Raw genomic sequence first — 20000 nt, forward strand, 5'->3', positions numbered from 1 at the left:
CTCTTCGGTGTCCGAACCACCCCCCGTGTATACTACATTGGGTGTGCACGTTAAAGATCCCACAATTGACAAAAGGGTCTTTCCTGGCAAAATTGCTTAGGCACAGTTAATAATTGTCTACCATACCCGTGTGACTTGGAATAAGGCCGTGAAAGGTAAATATGCGCCGACATGGCTGCAATCTACTGGCCGTATAAAATTTCATCTCACACGGCATCACTGCAGAGCGCCTAGAACTGTACCCGCGGAATATGCGCGATATAAGCCTCATTGATTGATTGATTGGTTGATTGTGTGTGTATGTGTGTGTGTGTGTGTGTGTGTGTGTGTGTGTGCAGCAATTCAGAGAAAACCACCGGACCGATGTTCATGAAACTTTACATGAGAGTTCCTAAACTATAATATCCCCACCCTTTTCTATATTTTTTTTAAGAAGTGTCTGATGACGTCATATCCGATTTGTTTGTGAAAGTTGAGGTAGCACTGTCACGCTCTCATTTTTCAACCAAATTGGTTGAAATGTTGGTCAAGTAATCTTCGACACAGCCCGGGCTTTGGTATTGCATTTCAGCTTGGAGGCTTAACAATTAAATAATGAGTGTACTCATATAATGTTGTCATTAAAATCGATTTAAAATTGATTGTGTTGTATTTTTCATCTTCTCCTGAATTCAAAAATATGTAGATATGTCATGTTTACTCTAAAAATGTGCTCAGAATGAAAGAAAATAGGTTCAGTAAGTACTACGGACGCGTGCTTCCCGGCGGCGAGAGTGACCCGTCTCGGTCTTCGGTATGGTTAGCCGAGACTATATGAATGTAGTCTCGGCGATGATTGTTTAGTGGTGTTGATCTTGACTAAATGTTTTTATATTGCTTCACGCGACTTGTTTTTTGTTATCAATTCTTTTCTAATTCTCTTCTAGTTATTCGTGGTTATGCAGATCTACAAACATTTTCGCCGCAATAAAGCGACCTGAACGTCAGAAAACGCATCTCCTTTAAAAGCAAATATTGACTAACATAAATCTTCTCTCAACCAATCTCAGACCAAAATTAAGTGCACACACAATTTTCGCATTTGGGCTCAGCATGATATCTGGCGGGTCAATATTGTTTTACCGTGCTTGTGTGGGTGTTAGTGTGAGTGTTTGTGTGTGTGTTTTTGTGTGGGGGGGTGTTTGTGTGAGTGTGTGTGTTTGTGTGTGTGTGTGTGTGTGTGTGTGGGTGTGTGTGTGGTCACCGTTTACAGTCACACTTTTTTTAAGTACAGCAACATCCCTCTGTCTCTGTCTCTGTCTGTCTCTGTCTCTGTCTCTCTCCCTCTCACTCTCTCTTTCTCTAACTCTCTCGCTTTCTCTCGCTCTCTCCCTTCCCCTTATCTACCCCACCCCCTCTCTCTACCCCCCTCTCTCTACCCCCCTCTCCCCCCTCTCTCTCTCTCTCTCTCTCTCTCTCCATTCATGTATTTTCTACTACTTTTCTCATTTATTATTACTGTATGTTTGATGTTTCTATGATTCTAGTCGGGCGCACGCGTGAATATGTGTTTGTGTGAATGTAAAGGGCACATTGTAAGATTAAGCCTATGGCCTAAAATGTCTACCCTGTATGTGAATAAAATGTTCTAAGTCTAAGTCTAAGTCTCTCTACCCCTCCCTTCTCTCTTTCCCTCCCCTCTCCCCTCTCCCCTCCCCTCACTGCCCCAGCATCGTTTTCCTCCAACCTGTCCTGGTTTTCAGCACTAGGCGAGCAAGTAAGATTCACTTAGCGGTCTTTCCGCCACATTATAACCCCATAGCAGCAAATCAGCATTAGAAATAAATCGATCTTGTGGCGCGCCAATCGGCGGCCTGGGATCTTTATTCAATCAGCGGCGTGCTTGCTTACCGCCGGGCCGGCCGAGACCGGTGCTAATAGACTCGATGCGCCAATCTCAGGCGCGAACACCATGTGCGTCGAAAACGCATTTAGTCTTGGTCTAGACTGCTTGCTGGGTATGGTCGCAAGGGATGATGATAACAATGGCGCGTATTTGAAAAGTGGCTGGATTTTTTTCTAGAGTTTTTGAGGAAATGATGTTGTTAGGGGTGCGTTACAAAATAAATACGTTTGTCATCATTTTCACGAGTTTTAATTCACAAGCACCTGGGAAATAAATCTCATGTTCCCCATGCAATAAATCCCCGGTTACCATAGTTGCAGGAAGCAGGTTATACATGAATAATCAACAGCAAACCCAATAGCAACGCTCGAAGATTCTTCGGCTCTTTTCATTGGTGTTTCGCCAGACCTAAACAGACGACACGACGCTGCTTTGCAAAGTTCTAAAAACGAAATGGCAAACTGGAAAAAGTAAATAAGAAACAAAACTACTTCATGAAAGGTCATAAATTCATCACAAACAAATGAAACCTACCGATATGTTTTGTCTTCTAACAAAGTCATGGAGTGCGTGTATCTGTGTTTCGATACACAGACGTTCGGAGAAACACGAACGTCAAGTTCAAGTCAAACCAATTGACCCCTGACACACAAATTTTGACCCGCGCACAAGACGTTGTATCAATAAACGAAGCGCAAATAAGAAATAATAATAAAAGCAAAGAAAATAGCAACAAGATATGCAAACATTTAACAAAGCCGAGTAAGCAGAATGACACAGTGATGGAAGACTTCGTTCTGACTATTTTCATATTGATCATATCTGTCCATAAAGCATCAGTGTTTCATAACGCAAGAATGTATGTATAGCCTACAACGTGTATATAGTCGTGTGAATAGTTTGTCTGCTTTTAAAAAAAAAAAAGTTACTGTCATGCCTATCTTTTGTAATTGTTTTACGTTTGTATATATGTATAGGTTACAACACGAGTGGTTTTTTATATGGCTTGTATTTCAGTCAAGACCCAGCGGATGAATATCATCGGGAGACACGAGCCTCTGGCGAGTGGCTCTCGATTGATATTCCCGCTGGGTCTTGACTGAAATACAAGCCATATAAAAAACCACGAGTGTTGTAATCTGTATATCCCATTCTACCATCAAACACAAAGTGTAGACTACTAGCGGCACTGTTGCGATCTGTGGAGTGTAAAACAGTGTTGCCAGCGAGACTTAGCCCTTTTGCCACCTGAAAGTAAGTGACCGTCGCTGAAAAAAATAAAACGAATAAGTGCATCGATAAGTACGCGGTAACACTACTTTCAGACCATTTAAAAACTTTAAGTAAAGGTTAGTAAGTTGCAAGAAAGTAATGAAGTCGTATAGAAATTAATTTAGTTGAAGCGCACAATTCTTTTGTTTTGCGTTTCAGGTCGGCAGAACGGGCGAAACGGGTTTGGGACCCATTTGGCTTACTCGATTCAGAATCGATTCCACGTTGTTTTTCTCGAACGTGTTATTATACAATTAGGCTTATTGACAGAGAATAAATTCATCATGGACTCCAAAAAATATATGATAGTGCAGATTCCGATTTGGGCAAAGAACTACTTTCCTCCCGACCTTTGACCTCGCGCCGAACAATGTGACACATTTGTATGAAGTTCCAAAATCGTATTGCACGGCTCAGAAAACCATATCAGTTGCACGCAAAAATGAATCTCAGAACTGATCTGATGTATGGGATGCAATAAACAAACGTTTCCTTCATTATGAAAGCAATGCAGATCGAAAAAAACGAACATTCAACTTACAAGATACCCAGATCAGGGGCGGATCAGTTGCTTTGTAAGGGGGGGTGCACTTTGAATCGAAAGTGAATGTGATGGGCGCGAAGCGCCCGAATTTGCTAGGGGGGTCCGGGGGCATGCCCCCCCGGAAATGTTTTTGACCCAAAGAAGCAAAATGGTGCCATCTGGTGCCATTTGAACTTAGAAATGGTCATAGAATCAGCTTAAAAAAGAAAATCACTGAAGACTTGATTTTTTTTCGGGGGGGGGGGGCACGTGCCCCCTGTGCCCCCCCCCCCCTCGTCCGCCCCTGCAGATGCTAGCGAACCAAAACAAAAACACGAGTACCCTCCCTTGCATCGTTAGCAGACGACTTTTGAGAGTCTGTCAGTAATGTGTTTGGTGTGCGTCTTCAGTTTCTCTGGCAGTGTCGGTGTGGGAACTGACAGAAGCTAGGGAGCACAGATAATAGAAGCCCTGTCACATAGACTAATCACACAATCAATACACATTTGGCTCATGTTTTAAATGACAGTTTCGAGTTTGTTAGTCAAACTCAAAGCAACAACACTGTCACTGGTGACATGCGTAGCGAGACCGAGAAGCGTCCTTACCTGGCACGGTTTGGCTTCGCTATCAAACATCGGCTGTTTCACGTGTTTTGCGAGCAAGTCTACTCTTTTGCCTGGGTCTGCAGTAAGTCCACATTGGCGATGAAGGTATCCAAGAACTTAACATGTGTGTATTTTTCCGTAATCCAGTCATATTCCTTCAAAATGCAATCAATCGGCGGTGACAGACGTGTCAGCAATTCGCGACTCCACCAAGTCGGTCCCGTTTTCCTCACACCCATACCAGTTTAGGTTCATTCATGCAAACACACTCGCAAAACAGTTTATCACGTAGATACATTTCAAATAGGGAGCAAATGGTTAAATCTAAACCTACATATTTGTTCCCTAAAATGTGCTTCTCTGTCAATCCGTCTTCGAGGGACTGAGTGGGTTTCATTTCGGAGTTTTCCTTCTCCTAGACGAGTTTCCTTCCATGGATGATGAGCCTCCTCTACCCTCGTTTTGAATTCAGAGTGGTCTTCTCTTAGGATAGCTGCCTGCCAGGGTTGACGAGCCTATCCTGCCCGGCTATTTGACCCATAGCTGGAGGTTGGTTCGTGGGCACCTGGGCGTTTCCACACACCGGTGGGCCCGCATGCCGCACGTCTAGGGGCCAACCTCCTCCGAGTCCTTGTAGTCTAGCCTGGGGCCTTGCGGTACCCAGTTTACGCCTGTCGCCGCGATGGAGGCACTACATAGGGCTTGTTGTGGAGAGGTTATTGTACTGGCAGGAGAGACTGACGCATTCTGCTCTCTTTTCGCATTGTCCTAAAAAGGACAGACGGTGCTAGCCAGCGGTGAGGGCTGAAAGCGAGAAGTGACAAGCACAAGACACTTCGCCAACACACTAGACACGTCACACAACCGTTTGGCAGGCTTCTCTGTCAATAAGCCTAATTGTATAATAACACGTTCGAGAAAAACAACGTGGAATCGATTCTGAATCGAGTAAGCCAAATGGGTCCCAAACCCGTTTCGCCCGTTCTGCTGACCTGAAACGCAAAACAAAAGAATTGTGCGCTTCAACTAAATTAATTTCTATACGACTTCATTACTTTTTTGCAACTTATGAACCTTTACTTAAAGCTTTTAAATGGTCTGAAAGTAGTGTTACCGCGTACTTATCGATGCACTCATTCGTTTTATTTTTTCAGCGACGGTCACTTAGTTTAAGGTTGCAAAAGGGCTAAGTCTCGCTGGCACCACTGTTTTACAGTCCACAGATCGCAACAGTGCCGCTAGTAGTCTACACTTTGTGTTTGATGGTAGAATGGGATATACAGATTACAACACTCGTGGTTTTTTATATGGCTTGTATTTCAGTCAAGACCCAGCGGGAATATCAATCGAGAGCCACTCGCCAGAGGCTCGTGTCTCCCGATGATATTCATCCGCTGGGTCTTGACTGAAATACAAGCCATATAAAAAAACCACGAGTGTTGTAACCTATACATATATATATGTATTTAAGATTAGGAATAGTCCCTCTCTGGGCGAGGGCTGGTTGAAAAGAAGCTCGTTTATATTGCTTATGCCACAACCCTCGTAAAATAAAATTTGATTTGATTTCTGTCTGTCTGTCTGTCTGTCTGTCTGTCTGTCTGTCTGTCTGTCTGTCTGTCTGTCTGTCTCTCTATCTCTCTCTCTCTCTCTCTCTCTCTCTCTCTCTCTCTCTTTCTCTCTCTCTTTCTCTCTCTCTCTCTCTCTCTCTCTCTCTCTCTTTTAACGACACACCAACCCCAATGTGACTGCAGAAAACATTGTGCCCTGTTATGGTATGCTATATTTTGTTATTCATAAGTAAGTAACCACTGTATGTTTTAAAATATTCTTGTTATTTGCAACACATTTTACACGAAAACCCCAATCATGCCCATTCTTTCATTTTGTAAGTGTACTTTAAGTTCTGGCTGTTTCTAATGTGCAAGATGATATTTTAGATAACAATGATTATTGATCCTCCAAAAGTTTAATCTGAAATTACAGAAAAACAGCGATGTGTCTTGTTGCTGGGTCAATATCCCTCTAATGTCAAGGCATGTAAAACTGTGGATTTCACGGAAGTCGGTATTCTCTCTGGCGGCTTCATTCTGTGCGATCGATTAAATAGGACGTAACACGGTTTGGCAAACGTGAACAGAATCCATTGATTTAAAGGGTTGTGTTTTACTTTTTTTATTGTTTTTTTTTATCAACCAGTAATAGCATATTTCAAACATCATTCTTTTGCGTTGCTTTATTATCTTGATCAGGCAGGATGGATTTTAGAATGTTCTGTGTTATTTTCTTCGTATTTCAAATCTTTGACAGCTGGGTCACATCGTATGTCAAACCTCATTCGAATGCAGAACTTTCTTTGCTTTGTGGCATACGAGGGGCTCACCATAATATTGTATTTATTGTTCGTGTGGGAAATTATTGGAAGGATGTGAGGTTTCATATCTTATTCCAAAGCTCATGTTGTTGTTAGGCCATATCACTTTCATGACATACATAATTTCAAAATGTTCTTCATTTCGAAAATGAAAACTGTGAAACCCTGGTCTCTAATAAAGACTAAAAGTGCGAAGAGATTTAACGCCGCACATTTGCCGAAATGAATGATATCGGAACCGACAAAATAAATGCATGTGTCTTACTGCACACGTAAACTTGGAAGACTCTCTAATAAAGACATCAACGTAGCTAAAAGTTCCAGGAGATTGAAAGTCAAAAGATTTCCAAATTACTTCATCTCAGCTGACGGAGTTTGTCTTCTTTTCAAACACAAGACAGTGGGCGATGTGAATTATTGATGAGAGTTCTGAGACGTTCGCCATTTTTCCTCTCGCAAGGTGACTAAGTCACACTTCCTGCTTCCTGGGAGTTATTGAGCCATTTGAGAATGAGCGCTGTCAGTGTGAGAATAATGAAAAGTGAGAATGTTTGTCTTCAAGTTGTGCTTAGTCTGAGATTGTTTTGTCTCTCTCAAGTTGTCTTCCATGTATACATCTGTGTGAGCAAGGTGATTGAGTTTTCGAAGTAATACTCCATTCATCAGGAATACTTTTTGGTTGGACTGGTCCATTTCCTCTGATTTACAAAAAACATGTTTACCTTGCTCAGAACACTAGCGAGACGAGTTTTTTTTTCTACAGACTGTCTCCTTGGGGATGTAGTTCTACCGCTTACTGAAATGTTTTCTTGTCTGGGGCTTTATTAGTCAACGTCTACATCTGTGTGACCCTGCGTGTGTATGTGTTTGTGTACATGTGTGTGCGCGCGTGTGTGTGTGTGTGTGTGTGTGTGCGTGCGTGTGTGTGTGTGTGTCTGTGTGTGTGTGTGTGTGTGTGTGCGTGTGTGTGTATGTGTGTGTGTGTATGTGTATGTGTGTGTGCGTGTGTGTGTGTGTGTGCGTGTGTGTGTGTGTGTGTGAGAGAGAGAGAGAGAGAGAGAGAGAGAGAGAGAGAGAGAGAGAGAGAGAGAGAGAGAGAGAGAGAGAGAGAGAGTTAGTATATATGTGTGTGTATGTCTGTGTGTGTGTGCCTGTTGGTTTTTTTCTGTCTGTCTGTCGGTCTGTCTGTTTGCCCGTGTGTGCGCATGCGTGTTCGGACACAGTCTGAACCCGGGTAAATACTGTCTTTGTGTGTATTTGTTGCTAGGCATATTTATGCAATACCGTCTTTGTTTGTATGGATGAAGAGTGTTTGGCTTTCAAGTCTCAGTAACATCGTTGAGTCTGTAAAGTATATTACCGCTTTGTGACTTTTTCCTCCCTTCGTTTTATTTTGACTTATATTACTGTGGCGCAGACAAAACTTTTTAGAAAGTATAAGCTTATTACCAAAGTGTCAAACTTTTAAGCACCACGTCTCTTTATCTAGCATGACTCCCCTATCTCCCTCCCCTCTCCCTAAACCAAGCTCCCCCATCCCATCCCTCCCCCCACCCCCTACAACTCAAATCCCAACCCCCCCCCCCCCCCCGGTCCCCCTCCGCTCAAATTCGTCTTGTCAACCAGGTGGCGTGACAGCACAATTTTCCCTTTTTCATTCGCTCTCTCGCTCTCCCATTTTTCTAATTGTCTGTTAGTCCGTGTGAGCGGCTCCCAGCATTCCTAGTTCTCTCCATCTCACTTCCTGCACGGGCCAACATTCGCAGATTGATTTTCGTTTTGAATTTTCCGCAAGCCAGACTTCTCGCCAGTGTTTCATCGGGTAGAAATAATCAAGGAGCAGAGCCTTGGAATGCCTTCTTAAAGAGGTGATGGACTTTGGCCTCTCGCTGGGATGCACTGTGTCACTGACAACAGGGAGAATCGGAGATGCAAGGTTACTGCTGCAAGCAAAGTAGTGAAGCTTGTTTGCGATTAGGTACAGCATCAAAGGAGCTGCTTCTTACTTATTTACACACACATACAATCGCACAGATACAGAAAGACATACACACAGACACACAGTGATGCAGACACACAGACGCACACACACAAACAAACACACATACACACACACGCACGCACACACGCAATCAAGCACGTACGCACGCACGTACGCACGCACGCTCGCACGCAAGCACACACACACACACACGCCCACACACACGCACGCACGCACACACACACACACACACACACACACACGCACGCATACACACACATACAAACACACACACACTCGCACACACACACACTTACACACACACACACACACACACACACACACACAAACACTACATTGGACTTTAGGACTGGTTTTGTGAGTGCTCATGTTTTGGAGATGGTCAGGAAGTGGACGGTCACTGTGTCTCCGTAAGGCAATACGCACCATCCTTTCTGTGTAAACCATCATGTAAATCAAAATGCATCACTCCAAGCATTTACATGAGATTAGACCATGCTTTTATTTCCACACAAACCCACACATTGCAATCTCGGTCTTTTCAGTGTAGAGTCGTTTTTTTCTGTGTTTTTCTGTCTGGATTTTTTTGCATAAGGATGTTGACATCTATATCACTGTTCTGAAACTCGTCATCAAACAATTCCTATTCTGTACTAGAATCAGGGTACTCTTATTCCACGCCAAATCCTGGAATATATTAAGTCATTATGGTGGTTTAGATGATGGTGTATGTGTGAAGCAAAGTATTTTCTCAGCCTACGATGAAACTGCTGGTTCAAACACGCAGAAAGTTTACCTTCGTGTTCACAGTGTGTGTCCGAGTTGTTCGTCATTTGTGTTACCAGGGCATACATAATACTGCAACGTCGAGTATTGCGCGATAGGCAAAATGCGTGGTAAATTGCCTGTCGCTGGAGAGAAAATAAATGTGTCTGTTGCCGCGAGAAGCCGTACTTTTACATTCTTCGTTTTTTCCCGTTCGAACCACTTCGGACAAACAGGGATAGGGCCCATTGCTGTGTGCTGACCAGTCATTCGGGGTTTTAATCAAGTCAAGTCAAGTCAAGTCAAGTATTTTATTGTTTTGGGCCCAGAGGGCTTTGAAACAAAGATATAACTTTAACAAAAGAAGGTAACAAATCAGACAGTTAATATATGTATACAAATTGAGCGGACAAATACAACAATACTATACAGCCAAAATAAATTGGCAATATACACTTCCATACATACAAACAAGTCGCGTAAGGCAAAATTACTACAGTTAGTCAAGCTGTGGAACTCACAGAATGAAACTGAACGCACTGCATTTTTTCACAATGACCGTAGTCCGCCGCTTGTGCATAACGGAATGAAACTGACGAGCCTGTTCAGCGCGGTAGTGGTTTCGCTGTGCTGCATATCACGCTTTTCTGTACCTCTCTTCGTTTTAACTTTCTGCGCGTGTTTTTAACCCAAACATATCATATATGTTTTTGGAATTAGGAACTGACAAGGAATAAGATGAAATTGTTTTTAAATCGATTTCGGAAATTTAATGTTGATCGTAATTTTTATATTTTCAATTTTCAGAGCTTGTTTTTAATCCAAATATAACATAATCAGGAAATGATGTAGAATAAGATGAACGTAAATTTGGATCGTTTTATATAAAAAAAGACATACTTATTACAATTTTCAGATTTTTAATGACCAAAGTCATTAATTAATTGTTAAGCCTCCAAGCTGAAATGCAATACCGAAGTCCAGCCTTCGTCTAAAATTGCTTTACACAAATTTCAATCAATTTGATTGAAAAATGAGGGTGTGACAGTGCCGCCTCAACTTTTACAAAAAGCCGGATATGACGTCATCAAAAGTATTTATCGAAAAAAATCAAAAAAAATCCGGGGATATCATTCCCAGAAACTCTCATGTCAAATTTCATAAAGATCGGTTTAGTAGTTTGGTCTGAATCGCTCTACACACACACACGCAGACAGACAGACAGACAGACAGACACACACACACACACACACACACACACACACACACACACACACACACACACACACACACACACACACACACACACACACACATACACCACGACCCTCGTCTCGATTCCGACTCTATGTTAAAAAGAAAAGAATAATAGGTTTAACAAAATCAGGTAAGAAATCAGACAGATAATATGTATACATTAATAGTCTAGGCCACTTATGATTTCACCTCACAATAATGACCATAGAACTGATTTATATCACAATGCACAGTACCAACCAAGAAAACACACATATGAAAAGTCCCGGTGAGAAACTGGAACAAATAAAAAAATTTCGGGCTTTTTCGATATTTAAAAAAAATGCCAAAGAAATTAACAATTTCTTGGAAAAAAAATGAGAACCATATCATGCTGCATATTAAATGAAAGGGCTTGAGCTGAATAACAAGAATATTAAGCTAAAATCCATTTCCGGTCAAATGCTGATGAAATATTCAGTAAGAACGTTATTTCCCGCGGTAACGTTGATATTAATAGACCTTTTTCACTTAAATTTTGGCGCATGCGCTGTGAAGTTTATTGTCAGATCTACCGGAACTAGGAGGCAAAAGGAAAAATCGACAACGAGGCTTGGTGCAAAGTAAAGTGCGGAGACAACGAGGCAAACTGTTGTGTTTACAACTGCAAGTGCAACAGTGGAACGAAGAAAGAGAAATACGGTGGACAGAATTTGTATGGCTTTCCGATGGGTGCAAGTGCGAAGGCGCAACAAAAGATTCTTCCACTAACTAAGTAATAAAAACATGAATAAAATAGGCAGTGAAAAATCAATAAAACAACAAATACACTACATGTAGCCTACTGATGGACTGAGAAAACAAAATCAGGGGTTGTATTTCTTGAAGAGGTGCGTTTTAGGTGCTCGTTTGAATGCTTTGGGTGACTGAGAGTGGCGGATGTGAAAGGGGAGAGAATTCCATTGTGTGGGTGCGCAGAAAGTAAAAGTGCGTTGTCCGTATGTTTTGGTTTTGGTGTGTGGAATGGTAAGGATGCGACAGTCAGAAGAGGCACGGAGTTGTCTTGCTGGAGAATAGACGGTGAGGGGTTCAGAGAAGTAAGCAGGAGACGAGCCAGAAAAGAAGTTAAAGCAGAGGGTGGACAGTTTGTAGTCAATGCGGGCTTGAATAGGTAACCAGTGCAGTGTGTGAAGAAGTGGTGTTGCGTGATCTCGTTTTCGTGCTTTGAGAATGAGGCGTGCTGCCGAGTTTTGGACTTTTTGTAGTTTATGCAGGAGGTACAGAGGACAGCCAGAGAGAAGAGAGTTGCAGTAGTCAAGTTTAGAAAGAACAAGGGCACAGACAAGAGTGTTGTTTGAGAGGAGAGTGTGTGGCGAATGGTGCTGATCTTACGAAGCTCAAAATAAGCTGCTCTACAGAGTCAGTACACTCGCTCTGAGTCTGATCACCACAGTTGCTTACTAGCTGTTGTGCCATGCAGAAAGACATTTTATGCGCACAGTATGTCTATCGTTTACCCCAAGGTTTCGCATTCTTTGCGCTGGATGCGTCGTATAACTTGTCGAACGTCGACGCAGTAGTATCAGTGAGAACGTTGATCCAGAGATCTGTAGATCTGTGGTCGATCACCTCTGCTTCGCTTATGCAGGGGAAGTTCGCCAAGCCTTTCGTCCATATTCCACCAATAGCCGTTTCAAACCATGCCTTCGTGCATGTCCTTGACTTTTTGTTCATGGTTTTGAACAAGATAATCCGTTTTCTTGCAGAATTTCTCAAAGTAATCCTCTGGCAATAGTACTTCGAGCACCGAAAGTGAAAGGTATTTCAGGCCAGGCACCTATTGCCCCCTAGTTCCGGTTATCAGAGAGAGGCTGTCGTGCCCTAAAATCTGATTGGTCGAAACGCTTGGGGCAAAGGTTATACGAAAAAGGTCTATTTAGATGGGTGTCTGAAACAGGGCGAGAAAGCGTGTACACATGAGTGTGCTGTGTTCGTCTTTCACTTTCAGTTTCAGAATCACTTTGAACAGTACAGTACGAAGCACAGAAAACTTCTTCCGGCGTATGCATGTTAGTTTTTCTACCTACTTTGCTTCAATTGTTACTGTAATGCACTATTACTCGTAAAATGTGCTCACTTACCTCTGTTTTGTTCGTCGATGACTCAACAAATGTGCTGCTCGAAGATTCAGCAGCCATCTTTGTTTTGGAGTCGTCTAGTCAAATCAAATCACCACAAGCTAATCAACTAGATCTATACAGCAATCAATCGCCAAACGTGTTGTTTAGCCCATACATGGTGTTAGATATCTTCACAGTGTGAAAGAAGTGGAAACAAAGCCCTATTGTTTGCCAGAAATGGTGTTATGGGACGGAGGATAAAAATACTCAACTCCCGGCTGCACGCGCGTTGCAGTAAAACTATGCGACCGCATTCCGATCTCCGCAGCACAAGAGCGTCAGCTCACCGAGACGTAGGCCCAACAAAACAGGCAAAAAACAATATTATCTATCCGAAGATTCCTTGGGACTTTTTACAACATAAACTAGAGACACTGAGGAGTGGTATACAATTAAAATCAAATCTATGGTCATTATTGTGAGCATCAAGTAAGCAGCAATCATAGGTGCGCTGTACTATAAGCGGACAGCGATAATATACAGCCGAAATAAATTGGCAATACCATTATGCCATGCATCTTTTGTAAAAACACAAAACAAAACAAAAGCAAGTATTACATACATTTACATACCAATAAAGAAACTAGATGTAACGCTAACATACTAAAATCATAACATGGGCTACAAATCTTGCTAGCTTCATTAGTTTTATCTTAGATTTACAATTCATTAACTGTTCATATTTTAAACAATTTGGGTAAGATAGGTGATAAGGACTAATTAATTGTCTTCTTTCCGACACTATACTTTCGTCGGTACAAAAGAACAAATAGTGAAACCTAATTCATTTTTATCGCACATATCACACAATCTTTCATATCTAGGAGCATTAAAATATCTGTGCTGATGTATTGGCAACTTATGATTGCTTGTTCTAAATTTTGCTAATTTAACTTGGAATTTCCTAGGCAACCAAAGCAAATACCTTTCCAGACAAAAATCCTTTTTATATATTCTGTAATTAAAACACAAGCTGTTGGCATTCACGTCAGTGTTCCATTCCTGCAGGAATTGATCTCTTAGCTTTTGTTTTACAACGTTTTTAAAACCTGAGACGGCAAGACTCTGAGTTGTCCATAAATATGATAGACCCAACTTATTTAACATAGTATTGACATGCGACAACCAGGGCAATTTAACGTTTTGTACATGGTACAACCTCAAATGTAGTTTTAACATTAAACAAGACATCATATTCGCACCATCGTTCATTTCTTTCATCAGTTTATACCAATAAACCAGTAACTGACATTGTACCCCAATTCTAATTGGGTAACGACCAAGCTCTCCGTAAACCAAGTGGGTGTAGTTTTATATACATAAAAAAATATTTTCAATACAAGTTTCCGATTTTTAATGACCATAAGAATTTCATCTTATTCTTCGTCATTTTCTGATTCCAAAAACATAGACATATGTTATATTTGGATTACAAACAAGCTCTGAAAATTAAAAAATATATGAAAATTATGATTAAAATTAATTTTTTGCAATCGATTTCAAAACAATTTCATGTATTCCTTGTCGGTCCTAATTCCAAAAACATATAGATATGATATGTTTGGATTAAAAACAAACTCCGTAAGCTAAAAAGAATAGAGATACAGAAAAGCGTGTTATCCTGCTCAGCGCGACCGCTACCGCACTATTCTGGCTTGTCGATTTCACTGCCTTTGCCACGAGCGGTGGACTGACGAAACTACGAGTATGCGGTCTTGGTGAAAAAAGCAGTGCGTTCAGTTTTATTCTGTGAGTTCGACAGCTTGACTAAATGTTGTTATTTCGCCTTTCGCGGCTTGTTTTTTTCTATTCTCTCTTCTCGACCTTTACCTTTTTTCTACAAGCCAGACTCCTGACACATATATTGTCTAACATTTTGAACAGCAAAGGCTGTACATTGGCTAATTCAATTCAGTAGTCATTGCAAATGTGGTATATTGTTGCACGAGGCAAGCCACTTTTTCCAATTTCTATACGAATTTGGGAAAAATTACCCTCATTTTGCACACCCTCACTAGACCTTCCCTTTGGAAAGTGTCGTCTTCAAGTAGCTTTAGTTTCCAGTGAAAGGGTAGGTTGTAACTGGCTGATCAAATTATGGAGGAAAAAAGCGGACCTTCATCGCCTTCAATTTGATTTGGCCACCAAGGTTACAACTTAATGTTGGCTGAAGTGTTCCTAGTGTGTTCTTCTGGGCTCCTATCGGTGTCTCTTTGTGTCTGTCTCTCTTTGTCTCTGTTTGTCTGTCTGTCTGTCTGTCTGTCTTTTGTCTACCTGTTTTAGTTCACGCATACGCACGATCACGATCCTAAGTTCAGAGCAAACGTTGCAGGGCTTAGAAACACGAACACACGCATACAGAAACCCAGTTCGTTCCAAAAATCAACGTTTTAAGCAGCTGCAGTGAACCGCGCATATCGTTTCTCAGCGCAATTGCCGAAAGTGCGTAAACAAGGAAGATTGCGATACCTCCATCAAAAACGCGAGAAGATTTGTGTCCGGATGGTGGGGGGTAGGGGTTCGGAGAGTCTGTTGTGTCATGTAAGAGAAGGATGTTTGTCGTCCTGGAAACGTCATCACGTAGTGTGTGGGGGCGGGGGGTAGTGTGTGTGTGTGTGTGTGTGTGTGTGGGTGTATGTGTGCGTGTTTGTGTGGGGGTGCGTGTGTGTGTGTGTATGTGTGTGTGTGTGTGTGTGTGTATTTGAGTGTGTGTGTGTGTGTGTGTGTGTGTGAGAGTGTGTGTGAGTGTGTGTATGTGTGTGTGTGTGTGTGTGTGAGAGTGTGTGTGAGTGTGTGTGTGTGTGTGTGTGTGTGTGTGTGTGAATGTGTGTTTTGTGTGTGTGTGTGTGTTTTGTGCGTGTGTGTGTGTGTGTGTGTGTGTGTGTGTGTGTGTGTGAGTGTGTGTGTGTGTCACTGCAGCCATAACCTGAGTAACCGCTGATGTGGATACACATATAGGGCAAAAGAAAAGGAGGGTAGATGGGCGGGGTGGAAGGGGGTGGGGAGGAACTGAGATACCAGCCACAAAGATAAAGCGAATTCTAGTGACACTGTATCTCCTCAGCAAGCATTTCTGGAACACTTTAATTTGATGAGCTACTTACATTTAATTAAATCTCAACACATGAGACTTTTATAAAAGGAAAACGAAAATAACCATACGAACAAATTCTCAATGAAAAAGGCGAACAAAGAGATTTCGCAATTGACAGGAAAAGCATACGAAACAACTGTAACTATAAGAAATGCAGGGGAGGGGAGGGGGGGGGGACATGGAAAGTGAGAACCAGTGTCCAATATGCGGCAAGTTAGAGATGTTTTGCGTAATATGTGACCCTCCACCACGGAATGAGTCGCATGTCACCTTTGCATGATTTTCATATTTTTACATTTTAATGAAGAGTTTTTTTATGCTCTATCCAGTGGTGAAAACCGTTTTAGAAAAGAGCGAAAACTGTTTGAGTTATAAGCCTGTGACAAAGGTGACCCTCACACTGTTACCAGACACTCCCCGGACTTATATTAAGCCTAGCGCAGAACCGCGCGAGGTGACATGCGACTCATTTCGTGGTGGAGGGTCACATATGACCTTTTTTTAATTGTTTATGTATCCTGCTTTTCCCTGGCTGAGGTGTGGACCATACACTACATCGCTTATACAGAGTCGGGCTGGGTGGTTTAATGAGTCAAATGTTTTGTGCTGAATTAGTTTTAATGATTTACATCAGTGTCCTTCATCAAATTAAGTCAACACAAAATGTACAATACGCATAGAACGTTGTAGATTGCTGGTATGTGACCAAGTGGGGAAGGATGCTAGTTTGTGCATACAGCAGCCCAGGCTGATCTTTGGCCGTATGCATGATTGCTTGCTTGGGAAGGATAACACTTGTAATGTTTATCTTTCGATAATGGCATGGGAGAACTGTGTCAAAAACACACTCGTGTTGAAAGCTTGCGGATGTTGTGCGTATGTTTTTGTTTTGTTCATAGCCTGTTGGTAATTGTTGTTCCTGTGGGTGGCTCAGGTTATTTATCTGATATTTTCCTTGGCTGGCATTCTTCACGTGCATATTAACCATTGTATTCGCATGTGAAGCTATGTGTGTGTGTGTGTGCAGGGCCGGACCCAGGGGGGGGGGGGTTCCAGGGGTTCTGGAACCCCACCCCTGGAAAAAGCATGTACCTTGCTTTGACTTTTACTAGTTTTAGCACCAAAACAATGCTGCTCTTAACCCTCAAAACAAGGCCCAGAATGCTCCAGATTGTACAGATTTTAACCGTTTTTCAAAAATGTTCCGGGGGAGCATGCCCCCGGACCCCCCTAGTTCGCGCGCCTGCTTTGCAGGCGCGCGCTTGTGGCTTTGCCACTTTGCTGATTTGCCCCCCCCCCAAAAAGGAGGAACCCCCCCCCCCCCTTACAACTCATTTGGTCCGGCCCTGTGTGTGTGTGTGTGTGTGTGTGTGTGTGTGTGTGTGTGTGTGTGTGTGTGTGTGTGTCTGTGTCTGTGTCTGTGTCTGTGTCTGTGTGTCTGTGTGTCTGGCTGTCGGGCTATGTGTCTATCTGTCTGTGTGTCTGTGAAAGAGTGATTTGGGTGAAGAAGCTGTAAGCACACAGTGCACGTTAAAAACAGAGACACAATAGCTCAGTCTACCTACTGAACTGACCAAAAGAGGAAACGTTTCTGAGTGTCAACAAAGGTTACAGATTAACAACACATTTGCAAATGTTTCAACAATATGCTCATGTATTTTGGAGTCTGAGGCATTGCCTTAAAACGTGCGAAACATAATTTGGGAACAATCAGAACGAAACCACAAAAGAGAGAGGATGAATGAACGAGCATACACACACACACACACACACACACACATACACACACACACACACACACACACACACACACACACACACACACACACACTCACACACACACACACACACACACACACACACACATACACACACACACACTCACACACACACACACACACACACACACACACACACACATACACACACACACACACACACACACACACATACACACACACACACACACACACACACACACACACACACACACACACACACACACACACACACACAGCAGTTCAAGCGAGGGCGAATGCTAACTAAACAATACAAAACGTAATGCTCTATAGGAACAGCCTGCAGCTAAAGTTCTTGTATCAGATGACACATCAGAGGACAGTGAGTTTATAAATCTAAGATGTGGCTGCATTAATTTCGTCACTGGTCGCCACTTTCTCGCTCCCTTTCTGTCCCCCGTCTGTGCTTGTGTCAGTGTTAACTCGTAGCTTTTGACAAGAAATGACTTCTTTGGAGATTCAATGGGTTTTTTCATAGCGTATTGCAAAACGTTTCATTTTAAACATTACCCATAATTCACCTCTTCCTCTTCACAGGTGTTGACAATTCTATTCATTCTTTGTTCCTTACGCAGACTTTTGTTTTCAGGAGAATCATTCGACAGCAATAAAATTAAATTCTAACGCATTCCTTACGCAGTTAATGTGTTCTTTGTACATTATAGCTACAATTGTGTCGAGGAATTATATTCAACAACAACAACAACTTGTGGTTTTGAAGTGAAACGCAAACTTCTCCTTGGTTAAACAAAATAATAATAATAATATCTGAGCAACAAAGGGAAGTAAGCGCTCTGAATGACACACATGTGCAATAGAGTAAGTGAGAGTATTGCGGCACCTGTCTCATGGCACCTTCGATAATAAGGCCTAAAACAAAAAATAGGTGTGGTTACGGTAACCCGACCTACCCTATTTGTAAGGGCCGATCCTATAACTTTTTATTACATTTGTCAACAAAAAAAACAAAAACAAAAACGAGTGCAAAAAACGCAATGAAAGCGAAAGCGCCCGTGTCGCACACTTATTTCCCTGTCAAGTAGGTTTAATTTGTACACATTAGAAAAAAAAGTTTAAAAAAAAAAAGTGATTGCCTACCTACCTACCCTATTTTTTGGGCTATGTTACCGTAACCACACCTATTTTTTATTTTTTTTGCCTAACAAGCATTGACATGAACAAACAACTTTCATCCTATTAACATTTGTTTCTTTTTTGCAGGAGGAATATTCGACAACCACACGGTGCAGGTTCGGACTGCGTTTCTTCACGAGGTTCAAGGCTTCAACTCGGCCTATGCCACAGCCTACAGGTTCAACCTACGTAATGAGACGTCTGTGCTTGACGTCACTGACAGCTTTGCCGTTAGCAATGCACGTGAGTAAGACTGTTTAAAGAAATGTGTGTGTGTGTGTGTGTGTGTGTGTGTGTGTGTGTGTGTGTGTGTGTGTCTGTGTATGTGTGCGTGCGTGTGTGTGTGTGTGTGTGTGTGTGTGTGTGTGTGTGTTTTGTGTCTGTGTCTGTGTCTGAGTGTCTGTCTGTGTGTGTGTGTGTGTGTGTGTGTGTGTGTCTGTGTGTGTTGTGTCTGTGTCTGTGTCTGTGTCTGTGTCTGAGTGTGTGTGTGTGTGTGTGTGTATGTGTGTGTGAGTGTGTGTTTTGTGTCTGTGTCTGTGTGTCTGTGTGTGTGTGTGTGTCTGTGTGTCTGTGTGTGTCTGTGTATGTGTGCAAATGCGCGCGCCTGTTGACTTACTTGACTTATTCCTGTAGACTCCCTGCGCGCCTGTTAGTATCTGTTTTTGTCCGTCTGAAAGCTTTTTTTGTACTGTACAAATACATTTACCCACATTATACTGTTTCTTCTCTTTTTCTATGTATTGTAATGCTTGTAATTTAACGACAACACTTCTTGCTCACTAACATACCTCTGCGCACCCTGCATTACCTCTAATGACAAAGTCTCGTAGCGCGTGTGGTCTAAGAAGTTTTTGTTCTTCGCGACACTGATATAGGCCCTATACTATCTTGGATTCGGGGAAGAAAGACTACAGTGATTCGGGGTCAGGGTTGTTAGAAAAGAGTGCTTGTACGCAGGCACACGATAAGAGCGGTGAATCAGGACAAAAAAGATGAGGACACAAACGGGTCCGATGGACTGGAAGCGAAAGATCTCTACAGGTTGTGGGCAAAAAGGCACAGGGGTGATTGGACACCAATTCATATACACAAAGAAACGAGATGGATCAAAGATCAAAGACCGGACTG

The 20000-nt window shown here is 42.3% G+C and overlaps 1 protein-coding gene across 2 annotated transcripts in view; it reads left to right on the plus strand.

Moving 5' to 3' along the window:
- LOC138969535 (glutamate receptor-like) overlaps positions 1-20000 on the plus strand; it is a 134339-nt gene that overhangs the window by 30032 nt on the left and 84307 nt on the right. For both annotated transcript variants that reach the window (XM_070342362.1, XM_070342361.1), the window contains exon 2: positions 18960-19115. In XM_070342362.1, the coding sequence (XP_070198463.1) occupies positions 18960-19115 (156 nt within the window). The remainder of the gene's footprint in view (positions 1-18959; positions 19116-20000) is intronic.

This window comes from Littorina saxatilis, linkage group LG6, assembly GCF_037325665.1.
Source record: "Littorina saxatilis isolate snail1 linkage group LG6, US_GU_Lsax_2.0, whole genome shotgun sequence".
Taxonomy (NCBI): domain Eukaryota; kingdom Metazoa; phylum Mollusca; class Gastropoda; order Littorinimorpha; family Littorinidae; genus Littorina; species Littorina saxatilis.